This window comes from Ailuropoda melanoleuca, chromosome 11 (assembly GCF_002007445.2).
Source record: "Ailuropoda melanoleuca isolate Jingjing chromosome 11, ASM200744v2, whole genome shotgun sequence".
Taxonomy (NCBI): domain Eukaryota; kingdom Metazoa; phylum Chordata; class Mammalia; order Carnivora; family Ursidae; genus Ailuropoda; species Ailuropoda melanoleuca.
Window position 1 is genome coordinate 71,501,385 of NC_048228.1, and position 25,618 is coordinate 71,527,002.

At 39.2% G+C, this 25,618-nt stretch overlaps 1 protein-coding gene and 1 pseudogene across 3 annotated transcripts in view; both read left to right on the top strand.

Annotated features, from left to right (window-relative positions):
- Positions 1 to 25,618, top strand: part of TEC (tec protein tyrosine kinase) — a 132,763-nt gene that overhangs the window by 48,206 nt on the left and 58,939 nt on the right. For all 3 annotated transcript variants that reach the window (XM_034671850.1, XM_034671851.1, XM_034671852.1), the window contains exon 2: positions 2,114 to 2,299. In XM_034671850.1, coding sequence (XP_034527741.1) covers positions 2,162 to 2,299 — 138 coding nt within the window. In that variant the 5' untranslated portion in view covers positions 2,114 to 2,161. The remainder of the gene's footprint in view (positions 1 to 2,113; positions 2,300 to 25,618) is intronic.
- On the top strand, positions 19,504 to 20,544 carry LOC100464058 (annotated as a pseudogene).

A 25,618-nucleotide genomic window follows, 5' to 3' on the forward strand; every position in this document is an offset into this window, starting at 1 on the left:
TTGTTTTGTTTTGTTTTATGATTGTATTTATTTATTAGAGAGAGATAGAGAGCACTCAAGCAGGGGCAGAGGGAGAGGGAGAAGCAGACTGCCCTGCTGAACAGGGAGCCTGATGTGGGGCTCTATCCCAGGACCCTGCAATCATGACCTGAGCTGAAGGCAGATACTTAAGCAGCTGAGCCACCCAGACGCCCCTAGGGAGAGAGAGTCTTAAACAGACTCTGTGCTGAGTGTGGAACTGGTTGCAGGGCTTGATCACACAACCCTGAGATCATGACCTGAGCCAAATCCGAGTCGGATGCTCAACCCACCATGCCACCCAGAGGCCCCTCCGTAGGTGATTTTAATGTGCACTTAAGGCTGAGAACTTTTTCCTTAGGAGGTTTAAATCTAGGTGAAAGTTAAAGACTGTACATTAATTGCTACAGGACATGGAAGACTATGATGAGCTCTATGATGAGTGATACAGAGATCATGGGTACATGAACTGGAAGGCATTTAATTAATTGGGAGTCATCAGGAAAGGCTTCATCAAGGAAGTAAGTTTTGAGTTAGTGGACTTTTCATACCAACTGTTTTGACTGGGTATGGACTATTTGAAGAGCATTGGAAGGGAAGAGTGGATGATAGGTTGTAGCCAGATTGTGATTGTCCAGTGTTAATTTGGGAATTTTTACTATCCTGCAGGTAGTAGGGAGGATTTTGAGGAGGAATCGAGGATTTCTGATGAGTGAAATGGTATGATGCAAGGTGTTGTCTTTGAAGATTGATTCAATAGGAATGAGGAGTATGTTGTTTGACAAAATGAGGCAAGAGCCTGTGGAAAGAAAGATCAGTTGGAGAGCGGCTACTGTGGTCCAGATTATAAGGCTCTGAGCTGGGAAAAAGGCAGTGGAATTAAAAAAAATCATGATAGTAAACATTTGTGTAGAGTTTTCATAATGAGCAAGTTCTTTCCCACATCTCATTAAACCCCACAATAACCTTGGGGGTATTTATCTCCATATTTTGTAAATGAATGAACTTATATACAGAGGTTAAATCTTTGTAAAGCGACCTTACAGAAATGGGGGTCCTGACTGGATATGACAGATCAGTAATAGGGAGTTGCAGGGGTTCTTCCAAGGCATCAGGTTGGGTGTGGAAATGGTAGAATTCCTAGTGGCTAACTCAATGTCAAGGCTCTAGCTCTGCTCTCAGGTAACCTCTTATGTTCTTCACGTGACTTCCGTTACCACTATGGTTTGATGTGCAATGACTGTAAATGTGTGGTGAAGGGAAGGGGAAAAAAAGGCTGTTGTCAATTCAATTTCTATTAAATAAGAACCTTAATGTATTTTCTGAGTAGTTTGGGTTTTCAGATAGTTAAATTTGTTGAATTTTAGATGGCTTAGCCCAGGTGTGGGGGATCCAAATACAGGGTTGAGGACCTTGTCCAGGTGGGTTCTTCCCTGAGTAGGTTAGTTGTGACCCGGTGGATTTCCTTTCCTCTTGTGGTTGAGACAGGAGCCATAGGAAGCAGAACTATGGAGCATGGCATAGATATTGGAGAACATCCTCATGGCTGTGGTAACCAGGATGTTTGGTCAAGATTACATCCTTATCAGAGCTGTAGATTGACTCATACCCACCACTGTGGTAATTCATTTTGTTCACAAGTCCACCTGGTCCATGTGCTCATCTGTTTTGTGTACTAGGATCCTGAGGCAATTTAAATACCAGCCTAAATCAGCCATGCAGGTGATGAAATGTACTTTTTCTTCTGAGATATTTGTTTCCCTGCAATTAGATAGCAGAAGAACGTGCCAGAAACGTAAGGGATACTGGGGGAGATACAAAGGAGTGACTCATCATCATGGCAAACCTTGATTAGATTTTCTTGTGAAATGCTGGGTTATGGAGAAACAGGATGAGCCTGGGGATGAAGGAGGTTGAGCTTGTGTGCCCTGGGCAATTTCAGTCTAGGTGCCTAGACTAATATTCATTAGCTCCAGCTGTGATGAGGGTAAATTCTATTTTGGTAATATGGAACGAGAACATCATTGGAAAATTAAGAAGTCACATTTTATTTCAACTGTTTTTCAACTGTTTTTTTTTTTTTTTCTCACTTTAGAATACTGGGATCTTCAATGGCAGGAGACAGAGTGATCAGAAGACCGAGATGAATTTTAACACTATTCTAGAAGAAATTCTTATTAAAAGGTCACAGCAGAAAAAGAAGACATCGCCCTTAAACTACAAAGAGAGACTTTTTGTGCTAACAAAGTCCATGTTATCCTACTATGAGGGTCGAGCAGAGGTAGGAGACAATAAATTTTACTTTGCTGCTTTCTATGGTGATAATATTTTATAATATTGTTCCCTCTCTGCCCCCCCCAATCTTATGGAATAAACTTCAGGCAAATGAAGGTAAGGTAATAATTTGCTATCATTTGGATCTGAATGATAAAGCTTAGAATATGGTGAGAAATTATTCACAAGTGTCTTGATTATGGTGTAATATATGGGTGTACATTTTATATCAGCCAACTGAATTAATCTGTTCAAGAAAACAGATTTCCACATTCGTTTTAGATCCTTGTGGAATTCATTAAGTATACTGTAGACACATGGCTCCTTCCTATAAACTACTGTATTATGTATCAAAATCATCTTTAGCTCACACACAGTGTGTCTGTGTCCATTGCTTTATGTGAATAGTCTTCATCATTACATGGAAATTATTTAAAAGTGGTTAGTGATTTGGTGGATCCAGCACATTACTGAGGTTGACCTAAAGCAGAACTGTTCAATGGTTCTTGTGATCAGTGGCTACTGCCGAGTGCCTTTTAGGGGAGCAGGGAGAAGTGGCTTCTAACAAGCTCATCAGCGAGCTTGTGGCATAGTGAGGGCATGTTGTCAGCTAGCTCCTGGCTTTTTAGTTGTCTTAGTCTCTGGTTTTCCTACCTGATGAGGCCTGTGAATGTAGAGTTGCCTCTGGCCAACGTTGTTTTCTCCTGACATCTTGGGAATGCGGCTTCTCATCCTCCAGGTCCAGCCATGCCCCTCCCTACTCGAAATATTCTTGGATTCCAGGGAACGACTGGGGAGTGTGTTGCCCCTTGTTGACCACATGCTATTGTCTACTTGGTTGCAGTGGGGTTTTTGGTGATCTTATTGTTTGGTTTTATTTAATTCTGCTTTTTTTTTTTTTTAAACCTAGAGTGCCTTCCTCAGAAATTGATTTACTTTTTTTGATTGTTTGTCTTGCTTTTGTTTTTGTTTCTTTACTCGCACTGATTTCTCTGTGCTTTTCCCCCCAATTCAGAGAGAATGGCATCATTGATTCTCTCTGGTTGTCCTTAATTCTATTAGTTTCTGCTGTGGCTTGTCATTAGACTTACAGAATTCAGCAGGTTCTTGTAATTTAGGACTAAAGTCCTTTATCCACTTTCCTAAATCCCTGAAATGCTGAAAAGCCAAACTGGAAAAACTCTTTTAGTTGTAAAACTTGGCCTGAGATGAAGCTATTTTTGGTCTTAATATATACTAGTCACTGTGACTTTTTTTTTTTTTTGGCATGTGTGTATGCAGAAATATTAGTGTGTTTATTTATGTGGGGCTGTCTCAGTCCCTCCTGTGAGAGAGAGTGTGTGTGTATGTATATATGTACATACACACACACATATATATGTGCTATATTTCATTTATTAAATCTGAAAAATTTGGAGTTCCAAATGGGTTTCAGGTAAGACCAGAAATAGGAATTGTTTTAAAATCTAAAATAGATTTTAAGGGAAAACAATATATTTTTGCTGTATGGTAATTTTTTTTTTTTTGTAATTTGAATTTAATATAGAAAGTCTAAGAGAAGAACAGAAATATAACCATGAAAGTGGTAAAACGTGGTAGTTACTTAACCAAAAAGAGCTTCAGAAACCAATATTATCTGCTTAGAGATCTGGACTGATACAATTGAAATATGCTGCAATGGTTAGGTCACTTTGAAGATGGTAAATATACAAAGTTTAAAATGCCCTAATTGTTTTAGATTAAGTGGAATAAAGAGAACAGTGGGACCCCCCCTTTTTTTTTTTTTGTTGACAGAGAGAGAGACAGCCAGCGAGAGAGGGAACACAAGCAGGGGGAGTGGGAGAGGAAGAAGCAGGCTCACAGCGGAGGAGCCTGATGTGGGGCTCGATCCCATAACGCCGGGATCACGCCCTGAGCCGAAGGCAGACGCTTAACCGCTGTGCCACCCAGGCGCCCCAGTAGGACCCCTTTTTATTTCCGAATCTGGCCCACTGTCTTGCCTGGGAGCAGCCTCAACCACTCTGAGGACCACAAAGGACAGAAGGAGGGACACAACACATAAATACCCAGCTCCCGACACTTAGCATCAGGGTCCACCTCCTTTCTGGCTGCCGATTGGCCCAGTGAGCCTCGTCCTGCTTTCATTCCCACTCCTGCAATGATCCCTCCTGGATTCTTTTCTTAGGGACAGACGTTCACTAACATTTAGGACTTTCAGCTTGAAATGTGGTTGCAGATTTGTTTGCCTCTCACAGTTAAAAATAAATCGTTGTCCATAATAAAAAGTTGGGAATTTTAAGATAAGAATCTGAATTTTTGTAAAAATAAAAGTCTGACCATACTGGGCTGAGTTCCTGCCTGACAACTCTCCGCCTGGCTTCTAAGTAAGCCCAGTAGCATGCCATTATCGTGTTTCTTCCCTGTGTCAGTTAATATGCTTTGTTCTCTGTTTTCCATGGACAAACATTCCGGTTTCCATATCCCCAGCCCCAGAAGCTCTGATCCAAAAAGAGCTGTGATGTGGGTAACTTGTAAGAATCAGTAGGTATTTGAAATACAATATTTTGTTAAAAATGTAAAACTAGAGGTGGATTAGAAAAACCATGGGGGGCACTCAGGGGTTAGAATAAATAGCCCTAGAGGTATTTATTTTAGTTGTTCATAGTTCTGTTTTTTAAAGAAAAACAGTGGGTAGGTTATTGATTGATCTAATCACTATGATTCTAGTGTCTTCATGGCAATTAAGTGCCATTAATGCTTTATTAAAACTGTCAGTTAATCATAATGTGACTCAGACATCCATCCTCCTCTGCTTGTCTGAACCCCAGCTCCTTCAACATGATGGCAACAAGCATTTCTTCCTATTAAATACAGTTTATTGTGCTTTTCAAAGTATGCTAAGGAACTCTGTTTTAGATGATGAGAAATTGAGTCAAGCTGTTTCTTCCAAGTCTGGTATTGGCAAAGTTGTGTTTCGGTTTCTGCTGTGGGCCATTCTTTCATTTGTCCTCCTTGCTCTTTCAGCCCTCAATTAGCTCATGTTTCTGCATATTTTAATGAACTGATAAGAGATCTTCCTGGCATTGATGTTGTTTGATCCTACTCAGAATAACACATGAAACATAGGACCTCAGGTGTTTCATAAGTGATCTTGTTCTCTGGTCAGGGAAATAAATGATATGTGGGTTAGACCCCCTGACACACCAGGGGAAGCTCCATGTGGAATTGAGATGGAATTCAGGGAAGAACAGGGCTGGAGCTTAATCAGGAAAAAGGTCTATTAAATAATGGTGAGAAAACAAGGAGTGGAGAGATTTCTAGATGGTGAGATTTGGAATAAAAAAATTCAAGTATTGTGTAAATCTACAGTTATCATTAGATAAGAAACCAGGAACTTTTTGTTTTTTATTTATTTTTTAAAGAAGATTTTATTTATTTATTTGACAGAAGGAGAGAGAGAGGGAGAGCGGAAGCAAGGGGAATGGGAGAGGGAGATGCAGGCTCCTGGGATCCTGGGTCAGGACCCTGGGATCATGACCTGAACCAAAGGCAGACTCTGCTTAACTGACAGAGACACCCAGGTGCCAGGAACTTTTTGTAATTGGACTTTGGTGCTACTGATTTGGTTCATTTGTTGTCTGTAGTACTGCTCCAGTATAGAAACTGGCAAATAGTTTAAAAAGTTGAGGTATAGGGAGACTGGTTTTGTCAGGGATCCCCAAGGTTGTCCCCAGGTTTGGTAATTCACTAGGAGACCTCACAGTACTTGGCATCTAGTTATCTATATGGCTGTGATTTGTGACCATGGAAGGAGACAGAACTAAATTAGTAAAGGGAAAATGCACATGGGGCAAATCTATAGGAAACCAGGCACAAGCTTGCAAGAGCCTTTTCTCAGTGGAGTCTTCAAAGGGTGTGCAAAATTCTTTTAGCATTCAATTGTGACAATTATGAAATGTTGTCTACCAGGGAAGCACATTAGAGACTCAGCACCCAAGGTTTTTGTTGGAGGCTGGCCACATAGGCACCTTCTCTCTGTCATGTACCAAAATTCCAGACTCCAGGAGGTAAATATGTGTTCAGCATAAACCATATTGTTTGTACAAATAGCTTAGGCACAATGAGCTCTTTTTATCAGTGCTGGAAATAGTAGGATCCTCTCAAAGTCCAAGTTCCCAGATGCCAGTCAAGGGTCAGCCTGGTAAGTAGGCCTTTCTCTGGTAGCAGTCTCTTAGGACCATTGTCTGCACATTAGTGTAGTAATAGTGACACAAATTATTGAGTATCACATACAGGCCAGGCACTGTGCTAAGTACTTTACATACATTATTTCCTTTATTCTTCAAAACAAATGTCTTATTAGTGCTCCCACTTAAAAAATGAGTGATGCAAGGCTTAGAAAGTTTAAAAACTTGTACAAGGTCATTCTCTAGTGAATTGCAAGGCTATCTCTTTAAAGCCTATCTCTGAAACAACCTTGATATTCTGGGGAAAATTAGGAAAAAGTCTATTAGATTTCTCTGTAACACAGATAAAGCTTTATTTTAAAGCTTTTGAGAATATTTTTTAAAGATTTTATTTATTTATTTGTTTAGAGCAAGGGGGGAGGGGTGTATGGAGAAGGAGAGAGAGAATCTCAAGCTGACTCCACACTGAGCACAGAGCCCAACGTGGGGCTCAGTCTTATGACCCTGAGATCATGACCTGAGCTGAAGTCACCAACTGAGACACCCAGGTGCCTCAAGAATGTTTTTACTTACTACTTTATGATTTTTTTTTTTTAATTTTCTTTTTGGTAGAAGAAAATTAGCACTAGGCGGGGTTTTTGTCCTGGCTCTGCCATTATCTAATTGGACTTTGTAAAACAGTATTCTTCTACCCATTTATCTCTTTACACTCTTAACTCCTCCTTCGTCATTTCTATTTCAACCCAGCATACCTCTGATCTTTTACCTCATGCCGTGAATTCTCCTTCCTTCAGTTACAACTTTATTACAGTTCCCAACTCCACTCTCTTGATGGATTACTTTCCTATTTGAGTCTACCCTTGGACCTTAATATTTTATTTATGCAGGCATCATGGGTTTGTTTGTTCATTTATTTATTTATTTATTTATTTTTTAAAGATTTTATTTATTTATTCGACAGAGATAGAGACAGCCAGCGAGAGAGGGAACACAGGCAGGGGGAGTGGGAGAGGAAGAAGCAGGCATAGTGGAGGAGCCTGATGTGGGGCTCGATCCCATAACACCGGGATCACGCCCTGAGTTGAAGGCAGACGCTTAACCGCTGTACCACCCAGGCGCCCCGTCATGGGTCTATTTAAAACCTGTAGCTTTGTATCTTCTCTAGGATCAAGTAAAAACGCCTTAGCTTGGAGTACAAAGTATGTGATGCCATTTTTCCTTGTCTTTCCTCTTTCCTTCCTCCACCTGCTGCCGTGTCTTCGACCTACAGTTGCTTTTTCACGTTGTGCCTTTCTTAATATTATTCAGTCTACTTGGAGTGATACATTCCTCTACCAGCCCACAAGGGTCCATCTGTCCATCCCACTATCTATTTTATACATCAAAAATATGTTGAGTGCCTAGCAAATACCCATCTTTTCTTTTCTTTTTTAATTTTATTTATTTATTCTTGAGAGAGCGCGCGCACACGCACACAAGCAGGGGAAGCGGCAGGCAGAGGGAGAGGGAGAAGCAGGCTTCCTGCTGAGCAAGGAGCCCAATTTGAGACTATCCCAGGACCCTGGGATCATGACCTGAGCTGAAGGTAGATGCTTAACTGACTGAGCCAACCAGGCGCCCAATACTCATCTTTTCTGACTCACCTCAGCGCCTACCTTCTCTGAAGGCTTTCCTGTATCCCTCCCACCAAAGGTAGAATCCCTACCTCACCTCAGTCCCCTGCACCCTATACATATTTTTGTTGTTGGCATCCTGGTTACCTGCCTTTATTTACATATCTGTGTCCCCCATTGGACTTTAAGCTCTTTGAGGTCATGTCTCATTGCTTTTCCATCTTTGTATTTCTGAGGGTCTAGAGCAGAGCTTGAGTACTCAGTACTGGCTGGAAGAATCAAAGGAGGGATGGGCAAGCCTCAACCTTTAGAAGCAGGCAGGACAGGTTTATCTTAAACGTATATCATGAACAACCAGAGAGGTTGTCACACTGCTCCTGGGTAGCAGAGTCAGTATCTGAGTCTCTCCTATAATGCCATGCATACTTCTCTTGTTTTATTCAAACATCCTTTGTAATGTGATGCTTGGAATTTTCTCTTTCACCCAGGTTAACTGTCAGGATGGTGAAGGCAATCAGTTATAAGTATAATCATACCTGTTTCTTGAATACCCTGATCAGCCTCCCATATTTCCGCCTTTTGGGTCATATAGGGTTGTTTGCTTGACCAACCCTGGGAACCTGGGGACTATTAGTGATAGAGGGATAAGAGCCTATTAAGGCTCTGAGATGATGTGATGTTTGTGTTTCAGTTATTTATCTTTAGACTAAGTAGACCTACCAGTGGGAAGCATAGCTTTACAGGGAGGGCCCTTCTAATCACTGCCTCAACATGTAAAACTTCCAGCACTTCTTCGGATTCTGGGGAGTGGGTGTGGAGTGGAAAAAATAGTTTCTTTTACAAGTCAGTTGGAAGCATTTACATCAGACTTTAGAGGTTACCAGGTAGTTCACCAGCTTGGAAAAAGTGGGATGGCTCTAAATACTCCACAGACAGTATAGTGGTTAGTGTACCAGGGCGTTTTTTTGGCTTTGAAAATTCTCAACTGTATTATCCCATGAAAACTCATTTTCTTATTGGAGTTGAGTTTCTTTGTTTCTGAAAGTAGGTTGTATCAGCTCCTTGTCTTGTGCCTTAGTTTCCTTCCTTGTGTCTCTTCTCTCACTTCTCACTCATATTTGTTTTCTTACCGACCGTCCTGGATCCGAGTTTCATCATTAGTTACATTAAGGGGCAGGATGCAGGTCTGAAGTCCTAGGATCTGCTTTACCCCCTTAATTTGCCAAATTAATCTATTTTCATATACTAATATTCACTATTTTTTTTTCTCTAGGAGGTGGAAACCTATTTAAGACAGAAGCAGGAAGAATACCATTCCTAAAATTTTCTGGCTTTTTATTTTGCCCTAGTTTCAACTTACAAGAAAGTTGGAAGAATAGTATAAGGAACTCCCAAGTAACCTTTACTCAGATTCACAAATTGCCTCTAGTTGCCCCATTTGCTCTGTCATCTTCTTGGTCTCTGTCTTTCTCTTTAATTGCGTGTTGTTTTCTGAACCATTTCAGAGAAAGTTGTAGACATTGCCCCTTTTACCATTTAAAAGATCTCTGTGTATTGTCTAGGACAAGGGCATTCTTTTTTCTAAGCACAGTATGATGATCAATGTCAGGACCATTAACACTAATACAGCACTATTATTGAATCCAGGGTCTGTGGTCAAATTTCATTCATCATGCCACTGATGACTTCATAGCTATTTCTCAACCTCCTCCCTTTGCCAAGCCTGGGATCTAATCCCAGGTTATGTATTGCATTTGGTTGGTCAAGACATAAAGTTTTTTTAATGTCCATGGTGCAAGGAGGAGAAATGTGTAGAAGAGATGCTGTTTTTTGTTACATACTATAAAATGCCAACTATCTTAAGAATATTCAGGGGTGGGGGCGCCTGGGTGGCACAGCGGTTAAGCGTCTGCCTTCGGCTCAGGGCGTGATCCCGGCGTTGTGGGATCGAGCCCCACATCAGGCTCCTCTGCTGTGAGCCTGCTTCTTCCTCTCCCACTCCCCCTGACTGTGTTCCCTCCCTCGCTGGCTGTCTCTATCTCTGTCAAATAAATAAAATCTTTAAAAAAAAAAAAGAATATTCAGGGGTGCCTGGGTGGCACAGTGGTTAAGCGTCTGCCTTCGGCTCAGGGCGTGATCCTGGCGTTATGGGATCGATCCCCACATCAGGCTCCTCTGCTATGAGCCTGCTTCTTCCTCTCCCCACTTCCCCTGCTTGTGTTCCCTCTCTTGCTGGCTGTCTCTATCTCTGTCAAATAAATAAATAAAATCTTTAAAAAAAAAAAAAGGAATATTCAGTGATTGTGTGTGCATGTCTACAAACATGAAATCAGATTTAAAAACTGTTATAGTCTGTTCTTCTCTCATTCTCATGGTCATCATTAGAAGCTGAAGATGCCCCTCCTGCCAAAGAAATTATTTTAGTCCGGTCCACTAGGATGAGTAAAAATCACTTATTCCTGTTTCCATATCCTCCTCCCACCTTCAGTTTTAGGTTTTTCTTCTTCCGTGTTAAAACAGTTGTTAGGCACATGAAGCATATTCTGAAGAACAGTACAGTATCAGTAATTACTAGTAAATGAAGAGGGAGTTTAATCAAAGATTTGGTCCTCATGCTACTTAAAAATAGAAATAATAAAAATAGTTTAGATCTTGCAAAACACTCCTGGATCTGGCTATGATAACTGTGTTTTTTTCGTTGATTATTTGTATTATGGTGAGACAAAGAGTATAAAGAAAATCAGTATTTTGGGTCAGAAATGGTATTACCTAGTGTTTATTTGCAAGACTTAGCTCTCAGTGGGGTGCCTGGGTGGCACAGTGGGTTAAGTGTCTGACTCTTGGTTTCAACTCGCTATGATCTCGGGGTCACTGGATCGAGCCCCGTGCTGGCTCAGCGCAGCGTCTGTTGGAGATTCTCTCTCCCCCTCCCTCCCCCTCTGCCCTTCCTTGACCATGCAAGCTCTCTCTCTCTTTAAAATAAAGAAATCTGAAAAAAAAGACTTAGCTCTCAGCAATTTTTAGTGATATCAAAAAGTCAAATTTCCCTCAAAGTTTTATTTAGCAATTTTTCCACTGAATATATTCAAAAGACTGTGTCGTAGGCACTGAAGGGAGTTAGGAAAAGACCAGTTCCCAGAATGTTTGGAAATGGCATCACTGTTGAAATAAACATAGTGTATCTCCTTACTTTTGTTTTCCCACCTGTCTATCTTGAAAGAAACTTCTCTGAATTGGAAATGTGTGAAACTTCTTGCAGTTTTTGAAAAAAAGAACTATGTTTGACATCATGATTTTTGTAACATGCGAGTTTTATTTTTCTCTGTTGCATCATGAACTATTGGGTTGGGGATTCTTAGAAGTCTTTGAAGCTACTTCTGTAATTAGTAGTTTCTAGTAAGTGTTTGTTGGTGAAGATAGGTATGACAGCACTTATCCTGAGGGACACTTAAAGAGAACAAACTATATGTGTGGAGGAAGCTTTGGTGGCCAAAGTGTAGATTCTATGGATTTTAAGGGGTGGTGAAGGTTGGGGAAGGGTTGGAGGCCTCCACTTGGTGAACGGTTGGAGTATGAGCAATGTTGGGCAGGGAGTGCCCATTCCATACAGTGGAAGCAGCATGTGCAAAGGCCCTGGAGTACAAGGGGATTTGGTGTGTTTGTGGAATATTCCATTCTAGACATATATAGATTTCTGTAACTGACAATTGCCCATACAAGGTGATAATTAATTTGTTAGTAATAAAGAATTGTACAATTTTATTTTATTTTTTTAGAATTATACAATTTTAGAGCTTGAAGGTATTATAAAGAATGACCCTCAAATTTTTCACTTGTGGGAACTGAGGATAAGAAGACAATCTGCTCGAGTTCACCCAATAAGCTGATTGCTAAACCTGGACCACAACTCAGACCTGAATGTTCCTGAGTTAGCCTCTGATTGTACTGCCTTAGTTCTGGGAAGGATGCGTTTGGTTGCCCAAGTATGTGAGAGCATTTACACAGTGGGTACAATATAGTTATTCACAGAATAGACACCTTCTAGTGACTGTTCAGGAACCTTTGCTTAAAAATACTGATCACTTCTCTGCCTTTGCAGCTTTGCTCTTGTTGCACATAATAGTTTCCTTCCCTTTATCTCTAGTCCTCCTCTCCCCTGCATATTGGTTATAAGTGTCTTGCCCTTTTAAAATTACTGTTCAATTTATTTGTATTTTTATTACTATAGTCTTTTTTCCCCCTCATGAACTTCTTAATAATCTCCTTGAGGGCAAAATTTGTTGCCTCATAATTAAAACATATCACACAATGCCTTGCACCCATTAGGTTCTCAAAAAAGTTTTTGTTGGCAATAATTATGATGGTGGTGGTCAGTTAGTGTTTTGGGGAAGCAAAAAGATATTTAGCGACATTGTGATAGTTACTTCTCACACGACTTTGTTTCTTTTCTTTCTTCTTCTTCTTTTTTTTTTAAGGAGCTGCATTATTTAAGTTTAGAAACAAAACTGCCTTCTTATTTGGTATTTATTAGTGTTATCCTCTACCCCAAACTAAAATGTGGACATTATTTTAAACAACTAGAGCTTGGACTCTCAAAAGAAAACCTACAGCAATTTGAGAAAGTGAAACTGCATGTTGAGTTCTTTCTGGATTGTTTAGGACATGCTAAGTCTTAGACATTGGTTGATGCTGGTCAGGTGCACATAGAGAATTATCTGACAGGAGCTTAGAAACACCTGTGTTATTCAGCAATTGATTCTATTAGGAGAACTCCTGCCATTGTTGGCCTTTAGGTTTTGTGAATACACAGTACTTCTGAGATAAAATATTAAAGTTTGCTGATTGCTACTTCAGATAATTAAAACATTGTTATAGTCTTATTACTGAAGCTCATTTACCTTTTCAATTTTTAATCATAGAGAATTGACTATAATACTTGCATGATTCCATATTACTAAACACCTAAAATGAAAAATTGCACCAAATATAGTTGTTTGTTAAATAAAATTCAATGAGGGCACCGGGGTGGCTCAGTCATCAAGCATCTGTCTTCAGCTCAGGGCATGATCCTGGTGTTCTGGGATCGAGCCCCATGTCAGGCTCCTCCGAGGGGAGCCTGCTTCTTCCTCTCCCACTCCCCCTGCTTGTGTTCCCTCTCTTGCTGGCTGTCTCTCTCTTTGTCAAATGAATAAATAAAATCTTTAAAAAAATAAAATAAATAAAATTCAATGAGTAAGTAAGAGACTTAAATGCAATGTCTAGTAATTTTTAATAGATTGTGGGAAGGGAATTCCCCCTTGCGCTGATTATCCTGGTTGTATGAGAAAACTTTTTTCCATTCTCTCTTTATTCCACATAACCACATAGGTATAGCTGTTCCTTAATTTTATTTGCTACAGCAAAAAGGAACATGGATAGGTATAATTCCCTGTGCACGAGATTGTAAACTGAATTTTTCTCATTTTAGAGGAATGTGTACATTATACATATGTATATATAATTGCATATTTATGAATTATATATAGAATTCTATGTTATAGAATTTATAAATCATAAACACTTATGGATTTATTAAATATATTTATTTAAATGTATGTTAATATGTTGTTTATATATTTCTTGGCAGAAGAGAGGCCATAAGTCCATACGCTTTTATTTGTTATGTAGGACTCACATCACTTGTTTTAGTTTATTCATTATTTGTACAACAAAGACTTACTGAGTATGTATAGTATGCTAGAGATGGAGGAATTAAAAGATGCATGATTCTGGCTTTGTTCAGCTTATAGTCTGGTTAAGCTCTAGTTCTACTTTTATAAGTTCATGATGACACATTTTCTTATGCTGGATTGCTCTACTGTGGAGCTGGAGTTCTCATCCTTGTGTTCCACTGTTGTATGCCCTCCTCGCCTATGACTCTCTCTTTTTTTTTTTAAGATTTTATTTATTTATTTGACAGAGATAGAGACAGCCAGTGAGAGAGGGAACACAAGCAGGGGGAGTGGGAGAGGAAGAAGCAGGCTCCTAGCAGAAAAGCCTGACGTGGGGCTCGATCCCAGAACGCTGGGATCATGCCCTGAGCCGAAGGCAGACGCCTAACAACTGCGCCACCCAGGCGCCCCTTGCCTATGACTCTTGAACTTGACTTGCCCTTGGGTTTCCATGTGTAAATGGGTGGTTGCACATACAGGATTTCAAGGTTTCCTTCTGTTCTTCAATTTTACTTACTTTTCACAAAAGTACAGAGGTTTTGTATGCATACTTGCAATGCTTTGTTCTCTGTAATATCTCCGTAAAGTATATCTGATGATAACCAACACATTTATCCACCATATATTTTACAAGTGAAGAAACTGGGGGACAAAGTCAGGTCATCTCTGAATTGACATCTCCTTTGACTAGGTGAACTAAGATGTCTTATCTTTCTGGCGAACGTGCTATCTGTTAAACCGCATTGTGCTACTGACCGCAAAGGGGGACTTCCTTAAACATAACTCCACTGACCACCTGTATACACAGTTTCCTTCCTCCTTTCCTGCTTTGGCTTTATGTATCAGACCTTGAAAAGGGAGTTCTTTTAACATTGTTGATTTGTGTTTCTTTTTTCCTCACTGCCTTCCTGGGAGGTGGTGGGAGTCCTAGGCTTGCAAGTAAATTTGAGTTTGTGGAAGAGAGACCTATGTGAAGAAAATATTTCTGGGAGTGGTTATATGAAAGAGGTTGAAAAGGGTTATACGTAGATGGTAACTCTTAAGGACTTTAAAGTGGGTTTGGTTAAATAGTTCATTTCAGAAATACTTGAAATTGTTCTTCACAGAAAAAACTCAAAAATAACTCAACATGAATTTATTCACATTCATAGTCAGTCCCAACAGGAAAGACCAGTGTCACAGCTGATAAGGACCCCCTATAAATCTTCTATAATATATTATTAAGTTTCCTTAACATTTTTTACAAGAGTAAAATAATCAGAATTTTTGGGTTAGTTCAGCCCTGACTAGGATTGATTATAGTACATCATCAAGATAAATGGTAGAATTTGAATTTTCTTGGAAAAAGATGAGTAGCTTTATGCTAAAGATCCAATAGGTAATTCAGATTTTTTTTTTAACACGGTCATTCCTTTATTTTCAGATGTCACATTTAATCACTTTCTAAGGATAGAGGCTGTGACTGAAATATCTGCAGGAAACAAAACCAACATCCACTGGATGAAATAGTGTATTTCCTGAGGTTCTGGAATTGGTTATCAGCAATTTTCTGTTCCCTCTTAATTATAGGGAACTTCAGGGGTGCCTGGGTGGCACAGCAGTTAAGCATCTGCCTTCGGCTCAGGGCGTGATCCCGGCGTTCTGGGATCGAGCCCCACGTCAGGCTCCTCCTCTATGAGCCTGCTTCTTCCTCTCCCACTCCCCCTGCTTGTGTTCCCTCTCTCACTGGCTGTCTCTACCTCTGTCGAATAAATAAATAAAAAATCTTAAAAAAAATTATAGGGAACTTCAGTCGTGGTTTACAGCCCATTTCCCAATTAATAGAATTTCTGTGCATTCAAGAGTGAGAGATTAAAACTATGGACTCTGGAGCCAGATTACCTGGGTTTAAATCCTAAATTTATTACTTTTTAGCTGCATGACCTTGGACAAGTTACCTAACCTCTATGCCTTGTTTTCCTCATCTTCAAACTGGGGAGAAGTTAGTACCTCACTCACAGGTTTTGATGAGGAGTGAATGGATCTATATGTGAAGTGGTCAGGACAGCTCCTGGCATACAGTAAGTGCCATATAATCACCAGCAGTAATAGCTATACACACGAGGTACGTTTCATGGCCACCCACTTTTGTCTTTTTTTTGGTCTGCGTTTCAGGGTTTTGGCTCTCGCCTCTGGCTTTTCCCATCTAGACATTGTTGGAATAAGCATAACTGTGTCATTCTCCTAGTATCACAAGGGATCCACTCTCTAATTTGATCTCTGTTGCTTGCAGTCTGTTGCATTTTGGAGTTTGTGGTAACTGGTGGAAATGCATACCTCAGAGAAGGGCTGTTTCACATTCCAGGCATCTCTGAGCCTGTGTTGGTAGACCTCTCACAGGGGACCCTGTGCTGTGAATGTTTTCCTCTGGACCTTTGTCAGTGGAGCACGGGACAGGGTACTGGTTGTGGGAAATGTGCTGTTCCTTCACTTTGACATTTTCATTCACCAGAGGTGGATCTCCTATGAAGTGAAAGAAAAGTAAGCTTAAGAGACATAATTCCGGAGCCCTTTCTCAGGTTCCTGGAAGGACCCTAGCAGTTTTGTATTCATAATTTTGCACTGAAAAAAAGAGAGCCTTCTTCTTAAAGTGTATAAGCTTTAGGCCACTCAAAACCTGGATCCGTTTCTGCAGAGCACAGAAGACTTGATTTGTTCTAATATCTGACGATATCTATAAATTCTGCCAGTGAGATACCCGCAGGCATCTCCACTGTACAATACCTAAGAAACAAGCACATTTCTAATGTGTTCTTAAGTCTTCCTTTCAAGAGCAAAGTGATATATGTCTACTTCTGTTACATTTATTTCTCTTTAATACTTTCAGAGTTGTTTTTAGACGTACGAAACGTTTCGTGTTAAATGAATTCCCGAGTGTTTGATGGTTAGAGTTACTCTTGTGAATAGGTTTTCATAGTATGTTTGTTTTAATTAGGTATTGTTAATATATAGTCAAGCTCTTGATCTTTACAAATCTATTGTGTAACTGGCCAGTATACTAAGCTATTTCTAAATATGACATAGTGACACAACTTTCTCTTACCAGCTTTGCTAGAAAAGGGTTATTTTCTATTAAATTTAATCCAAATCATGAGACAAAAACAATTTTTAAAAAGTTAACAAAAATAAAAGCATTTGAAATTGGAAGTAGGAATATACAAAAGGGTGGGGTTAAATTTTTCTTTGCTGAGCAAGTTATAAACTGTGTGCTGGAGGGAAGTATTCATGGGGGGAGGTAGAAGAAAGTACACAACCAGTAACAGTGAACTTTCTGAATCGACTAAAATATAAAATTTAAAAGCACAGAAATCTAGATTTATAACTCATAATCACTACCAATTGGTGGGGTAATAAGGTTCAAACCCAGGCCATTTGACTTGGAAGTTCCCTAGACACCTCTACCCTACTTTTCCAGAAAAAAAAAAAAAAATCTTTTTACTTGAATCAATTAATTTAACAAAAATATTTTAAGTGCCTATTTAGTGGTAGATGCTGTTCTAGGCTCTGAGGACACAGAGAGTATATAAAGCAAATGTCCTGTTCTCATGGACTTACATTTTAGAGGAGAAAGACAAGACAGCATACAGACAAGCCAATACATATCTCCCACTTTGTTTGTTTTTTTGGTTTGTCTGCTTGTTTTGGGGTTTTTTTTGGTAGGTGGTGGGGGGCAGGGAATGGAGATCTTAGGAAGAACAAGGCAGGCCATCTGGAAACCCGGGGGGAGGGGAAGCCAGGAATGAAAGGCCTCAAGAGGGGCAGCAAGTGCTTCCTTATCAAGGAGGAGCAGAGAGGCCAAGGGGCTGGAATGGAAGGGGGAGAAGGGTGAGTTGGGGTGTGGTGGGGGAGGAGGCCGGAGACCTGGGCAAGATCATGCATGGATGGCTTTGTGGGCCATGGAAAAGACTTTGGATTTTTTTTTTTTAATGTGATAGGAAGATTTTAGAGGGTTATGAGTGGGCAGTGACAAAATTTGGCCCTTGCCCATCAAGACACTGGGGCGCAGTGGAACATGAAATGGCAGGGGAAGGTTTAAGGTTTAGTTTTGGCTCCCCTAGCCAGTTTGACCTTGGGGAGGTCGTTAATCCAGTCAGTGTCCCAGTTTCTACCTTAAAATAACGAAATTGGATTTATGTGAGTAATTCACCAGAATCTTTTTCATGGCCACATATGATTCTTAGATCTTAAAATAGTTATTAAGTGTCCACATATACTGGCAGTGGTTATTGGCTATGGGGAAGAGGAGACCCTCCCCTCCCTACTTTCTGCTCAGACTTTGGAACTTCCCTGTTCTCAGCCCTGAGCTTCACCCCTGCCTCTGAGCAGCCATGTTCTGGTGTCTGGATAGTGGTGTTTCACTGTTTTTACAACCTGCATTTCTCTGATTACTACAGAGGATGTGCAAGTGTGCGCATTTTCAGTGTCCATTGGCATTTACTTTCTGTTGAAATGCCCATTTAGATATTTTTCCTCCTTTTTTTTCTTTCTTTTTTTAAAAAAGATTTTATTTATTTATTTATTTATTTGTCAGAGAGAGAGTGCGTGTGCACAAGCAGGGGGAGTAGCAGGCAGAGGGAGAAGCACACTCCCTGCTGAGTAAGGAGCCTGAAGTGGGACTCGATCCCAGGACCCTGGGATCATGACCTGGGCCGAAGGCAGACACTTAAATGACTGAGCCACCCAGGCATCACCCTCCTTTTCCCAGTTAGGTTTTCTGCTCTTTCTTATTTATTTTTAAAAGATATATGTATTCTGAATCAAACTCCTCGTTCATATATGCTTTGCAAATCTTTGCACTTTGTGTCGTACCTTTAATTCTCCTAATGCTATTTTTTTTGCTTATTGTGGTAATATGCAGATAAAATTATAAAATTTTAACCATTTTAAACTGTACAGTTCAGTGGCAGTAAGTGCATTCATCATGTTGTGCTATAATTACCACTCTCTAGTTCCAAACTTTTCTTTTCTTTTTTTTTTTTTAAGGTTTTATTTATTTATTTGACAGAGACAGCCAGCGAGAGAGGGAACACAAGCAGGGGATGGGAGAGGAAGAAGCAGGCTCCCAGCGGAGGAGCCTGATGTGGGACTCGATCCCAGAATGCCAGGATCATGCCCTGAGCCGAAGGCAGACGCTTAACGACTGTGCTACCCAGATGCCCTAGTTCCAAACTTTTCACCATCCCAAACAGAAACCTTGAGAAAGTTCTGTGTGCACATTGAGAAGAATATGTATTCTGGTGCTTTTGGTTGGAATGTTCTGTAAATATCTATTAAGTCTGGGTCGCCTAGGTGGCTCAGTCGGTTAAGCGTCTGCCTTTGGGTCAGGTCATGATCCCAGGGCCCTGGGATCAAGTCCTGCATCAGGCTGTGCTTCTCCCTCTGCCTGCCTGCCACTGCCCCTGCTTGTGTTCTCACTCTCTCTGACAAATTTAAAAAAATACATATTTGTTAAGTCCATCTGGTCTAACATGTCATTTAAGGCTGATATTTGCTTATTGATTTTCTGTCTAGTTGCTCTATCCATTGATGCAAGTGGGGGTATTAAAGACCCCTGCTATTACTGTATTTCTGTATATTTCTACCTTTAAGTCTGTTAATATTTGCTTTATATATTTAGGTGCTCCTATATTAGGTGAATGCATATTTACAAATGTTATATCCTCTTGTTGGAATGACCCTTTTATCATTATGTAACGCCCTTCTTTGATTCTTATTACAGTTTTTGTTTTAAAGTCTATTTTTTCTGAAATAAGTATAGCTACCATAACATTCTTTTGGTTCTCATTTGCATGTAACATCTTTTTCCATCCCTTTGCTTTCGGTCTGTTTGCGTCTTTACATCTAAAATGAGTCTCTTGGCCCCAGTCACTGAACCACTTCTGAGGACTCAGTGGCCTCCCCCTTGAACCCCCTTGCTTCCTGATGCTCCTTCCCTTGTGCCCGCCTTCTCCCATCACTGCCTTCCACAGGCCATTTGCACAGAGGAAAAGGAATCGTATCTTATGTCTGCTATCTGGACCCTCCACTCTTTCAACGTCTTTGCTGATGCAAGTAAGGGTGATGATCTGCTTCCTGCTGGCACTGAGGATTATACCCATATAAGAATCAACAGAGAAAAAGCAGGAAGACCTTTAATACTATCCAAGGGATCGCTGATGATTATGATAAAAGAAACTATGAAAGCATTCAAGAAGAACTTTGTTTATAATGGTACTGTAATTGAACATCCAGAATATGGAGAAGTAATTCAGCTACAGGGTGACCACTGCAAGAACATATGCCAATTCAGAGAGATTGGACTGGCTGAGGACAACCAGCTGAAGGTTCAGGGTTTTAAGTGCTTTTGGCTCACTGAAGCTTAAATGAGGATTTCCTTGAAATGAGTAGAATTTCCCTTCTGTCTCTTGTCACAAGTTTAAAAACCTCACAGCTTGTATAACGTAACCATTTGGGATATGCTTTTAACTTGGACTAGCATAACTTTGTCATGCAATAAACTGAAAAGAGCCAAAAAGAAAAAAAAAATGTGAGTCTCTCATAGACAGCATATAGATAGGTCTTAGTTTTTTTTTTTTTAATCCATATAGCCATTCAGTGTCTTTTGATTGGAGAATTTAGTTCATTTACATTTAAAGTAATTATTGATAGGCATGTACTTATTGCCACTTTGTTAATTGTTTTCTGGCTCTTTTGTAGCTCCTTTTCTATGCCTTCTTTCTTCTCTTGTTCTCTATCATTTGATGACTTTCTTTCATGGTATACTTACATTTCTTTGTCTTTATCTTTTATGTGTTTACTGTAGGTTTTTGCATTGTGATTATCCTGAGGCTTACATATAACAACTTATATATTTTAAGTTGATAACAACTTAAGTTTGATCATATTCTAAAACTCTACATTTTTACTCTCCCCCCTTGCTTTGTGTTTTTGATGTCGCATTTTATTCTTTTAATCTTATGTATCCCTTACTAATAATTGTAATCATAGTTATTTTTACTATTCTTATCTTTTAATCTTCAGACTGCATTTGTAAGTGATTAACCCACTACCTTTACTATATATTTACCTTCCCAGTGAGATTTATTCTTTCATGTTTTCTTGTTCCTAATAGTACCCTTTACTTTCAGCTCAAAGATGTTCTTTTAACATTTCTTGTAAGGCCATGGGGCACCTGGGTGGCTTAGTCGGTTAAGCAGACAACTATTGATCTCAGCTCAGGTCATGATTTCAGGGTCCTAGGATCAAGCCCTACATTGGACTGTGCACTCAGTGGGGAGTCTGTTTAGGATTTTCTCTCTCCCTCTTCCTCTGCCTCTCCCCCTGCGCTATCTCGCTCTCTGAAATAAATAATTAAATCTTTAAAAAAAAAAACAAACCACATTTCTTGTCAGTCCAGTTTAGTGGTGATGAACTTGTTTGGCTTTTGCTTTTGTGAAAAACTCTATTTCTCCTTTAATTCTGAATAACTTTGTTGGGTAGAATATTCTTTGTTGGAAGTTTTTTCTTTCAGCTCTCTGATTCTATTGTGTCACTCTCTTAAGGACTGTAGAGTTTCTGCTGAAATATCTGATGGTCTCATTGGATTTCCCTTGTATGTAACAAAATTTTTTTCTTGCTGCTTTTAGATTCTTTCCTTGTCTTTAACTTCTGAGATTTTAATTATAAAGTAACTTGGTTTTGGTCTCTTTGGGTTCATCTTATTGAATTCTGATCTTCCTGGCTCTGGATGCATGTTTCACTTACCATATTAGGAAAGTTTTAAGCCATTATTTCTTTAAATAAGATTCTGCCCCTTTATCTCTCTCTTCTCCTTCTGGGATCCCTATAATGTGAATGTTAGTCTGTTTGATATTTTTCCATAAGTCCCTTGAGCTGTCTTCACTTTTTTTAAATTCTTTTTTCTTTTGGCTGCTCTGATAGGGTGATTTCCACGGCCTTGTCTTTGAGTTCACTGATGTTTTCTTCTGCTTCATCTAGTCTGACGTTGAACCCCCCTAGTGTGTTTCTCAGTTCAGTTATTGTATTATCCAGCTCTGTGACTTCCACTTGATATTTTTGTATATTTCCTGTCTCTTTGATGAAGTTCTCACTGGGTTCATCCATTCTTCTCCCAGTTTAATGAGCATCTTTATAACCATTACTTTGAACTCTTTATTGGGTAAATTACTTAGTTCTATTTTATTAAGACTTTTTTCTTAGGTTTTATCTTGTTCTTTAATTGGGAACATATTCCTCTCTTTCTTCATTTTTCTTGACTCTCTCTTATGGTTTCTATGCAGTAGGTGAAACACCTACTTTTCCCAGGTCTAAAGGAGTGGTCTTATGTAGGACATGAACTTTGTTATTCAGCCTTGTTCTAGATCTTGTTTGTGCTTGTTCAAGCAGCCTATTATAATTTTAATATCTCCTAGTAGTTGAGGATGGGCCAAGACCTGTCAGTATCTCAAAGGGGAAGAGGATCTCAGCATCTAGATTTAGGCTGATTGGAAGCCAGACCCATAGACAACAGCTTTTAAAAGTATGCAAATATACACAATCCTACTGGACCACAAGCATAAGCCCCACTGACCACCAGAGCCAGGCTAGCTGGAGGTGTCCTTTGGGCAGCAGTTGCAAAAATTGGGGCTCCAGATGAGTATATAAGCTATTTTCTTGGAGAAATTTTTTCCTGGGATAGATCTTGTAGTAGAAACAAGTCTAAATAAATTTAAGAGAATTAAAATCATATCAAGCATCTTTTCTGATCTCAGTGGTATGAAAGTGGTAATCAGTTATGTGAAGAAAACTGGAAAATTCACAAATATAAGGAGATTAAACAACATGCTACTGAACTGCCAGTGGGTCAAAGAAGAAATCAAAAGAGAAATAAAAAAAATACACTGAGGCAAATGAAAATAAATATATAACATACCAAAATTTATGGAATACAACAAAAAAGTTTCTAAGAGGGAATACATAGTGATAAATGCATACCTCAAGAAACCAGAAAGGTCTAAAATAAACATCCTAACTTTATATCCCAAGGAACTAAAAAAAGAAGAACAAATGAAGCTCGAAGTTAGAAGAAGGAAGGAAATAAAGATTACAGCAGAAATAAAAGAAATAGGGACTAAAAAAGCAGTAGAAAAGATCATTGAAGTTAAGAGCTGGTTCTTTGAAAACATAAAATCAACAAAGCTTTAGCTGAACTCATCAAGAAAAAAGAAGGCTCAAAGAAATAAAATGAGAAACAAAAGGGCTGTTAATAACTGACTACAGAAATGCAGAAGATCATAAGAAACTAGTATGAACAATTTTATACCATCAAATTGAACAACTTAGAAGAAATTAATAAAGTCCTAGAAACACACCCCCTACAAAGACTGAATCATGATGAAATAGAATATCTGAACAGACCGGGGCGCCTGGGTGGCACAGCGGTTAAGCGTCTGCCTTCAGCTCAGGGCGTGATCCTGGCGTTATGGGATCGGAGCCCCACATCAGGCTCTTCCTCTATGAGCCTGCTTCTTCCTCTCCCACTCCCCCTGCTTGTGTTCCCTCTCTCGCTGGCTGTCTCTATCTCTGTTGAATAAAGAAATTTAAAAAAAAAAATCTTAAAAAAAAAAAAAAAAAGAATATCTGAACAGACCAATTACTTGCAAGGAGATTAAATCAGTAATCAAAAACTTGCTGACAAACAAAAGCCCAGGACCAGTTGGCTTTACTGATGAATTCTACCAAATAGTCAAAGAAGAATTACTACCAATCCTTCTCAAACTCTTCCAAGAAAGGAAGGAACTCTTCCAAACTCATTTTGTAAGGCCTGTATTACCCTGATACTAAAACCAGACAAGAATGTCACAAGAAAAGAAAATTATAGAGCAATATCCCTTATGAACATAAATGTAAAAATCCTCAACAAAATATCAGTACACTGAATTTAACAATACGTTAAAAGTATTAATAGGCCATGATCAAGTGGAACGTATTCCAGGGATTCAAAGGTAGTTCAACATCAGCAAATCAGTCAGTGTAACTTGCCACATTAACAAAACGATGGATAAAAATCATATGATCATCTCAATAGATGCAGAAAAAGCATTTGACAAAATTCAAATTCCATTTATGACAAAAACTCTCAACAGGGGTGCCTGGGTGGCTCAGTTGGTTAAGTGTCTCCCTTCGGCTCAGGTCATGATCTCAGGGTCCTCAGATTGAGCCCTGTGTTGGGCTGCCTGCTCAGTGGGAGTTCTGCTTCTCCCTCTCCTTCTGCCCCTCCTCACACTCAAGCTCTCTCTCTCTCTCAAATAAATAAAATCTAAAAAGAAAACAAACAAACCCATCCCTCAGCAAAGCAGATATAGAGGGAACATATCTCAACATAATAAAGGCCATATACAACAAGCCCACAGCTAACATCATACTCAATAGTTAAAAGCTAAAAGCTTTTTGTCTAAGATCAGGAACAAGGCAAGGATGTCCACTCTCACCAGTATTACTCAACATAGTAGTGGAAGCCCTCGTCAGAACAATTAGGCAAGAAAAAGAAAGAAAAGATATGCAAATTGGAAAGGAAGAAGTAAAACTATCACTATTTGCAGATGACATGACATTATATACAAAAAAAACCTCTTTAGAATCCATAAAAAAACTGTTAAAACTAATAAATGAATTCAGTAAAGTTGTAGGACACAAAATCAATACAAAAAAAATCTGTTGCATTTCTACACACTAATAAAAAACTATCAGAGACATTAAGAAAACAAACACATTTAAATTCCATCAGAAAGATGGTTCCTGGTTGGCTCAATCAGTTAAGTGGCTGCCTTTGGCTCAGGTCATGATCCCAGGGTCCTGGGATCGCATTCCATGTCAGGCTATCTGCTCGTCAAGGGAGCCTGTTTCTCCTTCTGCCTGCTGCTCCCCCTACTTGTGTGATCTCTCTTTCTCTATCAAATAAATAAATAAAATCTTTAAAAAAATAAATTACATCAAAAAGAATAAAATTCCTAGGAATCAATTTCACCAAAGAGGTAAAAAACCTGTTTGCTGAAAACTACAAGACATTAATGAAAGAAATTGAAGATACAAATAAATGGAAAGATATTCCGTGCTCATGAATTGGAGGAATTAATATTGTTAAAATGTCTATACTAACCCAAAGTGATTTATATATTCAGTGCAATTCCAATGAAAATTCCAATGGCATTCTTCACAGAAATGGTACAATCCTAAAATTTTAGTGGAAACACAAAAGACTCCAAATAGCCAAAGCAATTTTGAGAAAGAAGAACAAAACTGGAGGTATCACATCCCCTGATTCCAAACTGTATTACAAAGATTTGGTAATCAAAACAGTATGTGGTACAGGCATAAAAACAGACATATAGATTAATAGAACAGAATAGGAGCTCCCGAATAAACCTACGCATATATGGTCAATTCATTTATGAGAAGGAGTCAAGAATACACACTGAGGAAAGGACCATCTCTTTAATAAGTGGTGTTTGGAAAACTGGACAGCCACATGCAATAGAATGAAATTGGACCTCTTTCTTATACCATATACAAAAATTAACTCAAAATGGGTGAAAGACTTGAACGTAAGACCTGAAACCATAAAAATCCTAGGTGGTAATCTTTGATATAGTCTTGGTGATGATTTTTTGGATGTGACACCACAGGTAGAGGCAACAAAACCAAAAATAAACAAAGGAGACTACATCAAACTAAAAAACTTCTGCACATTGAAGGAAACCATCAACGAAATGAAAAAGCAACCTACTGAATGGGAGAT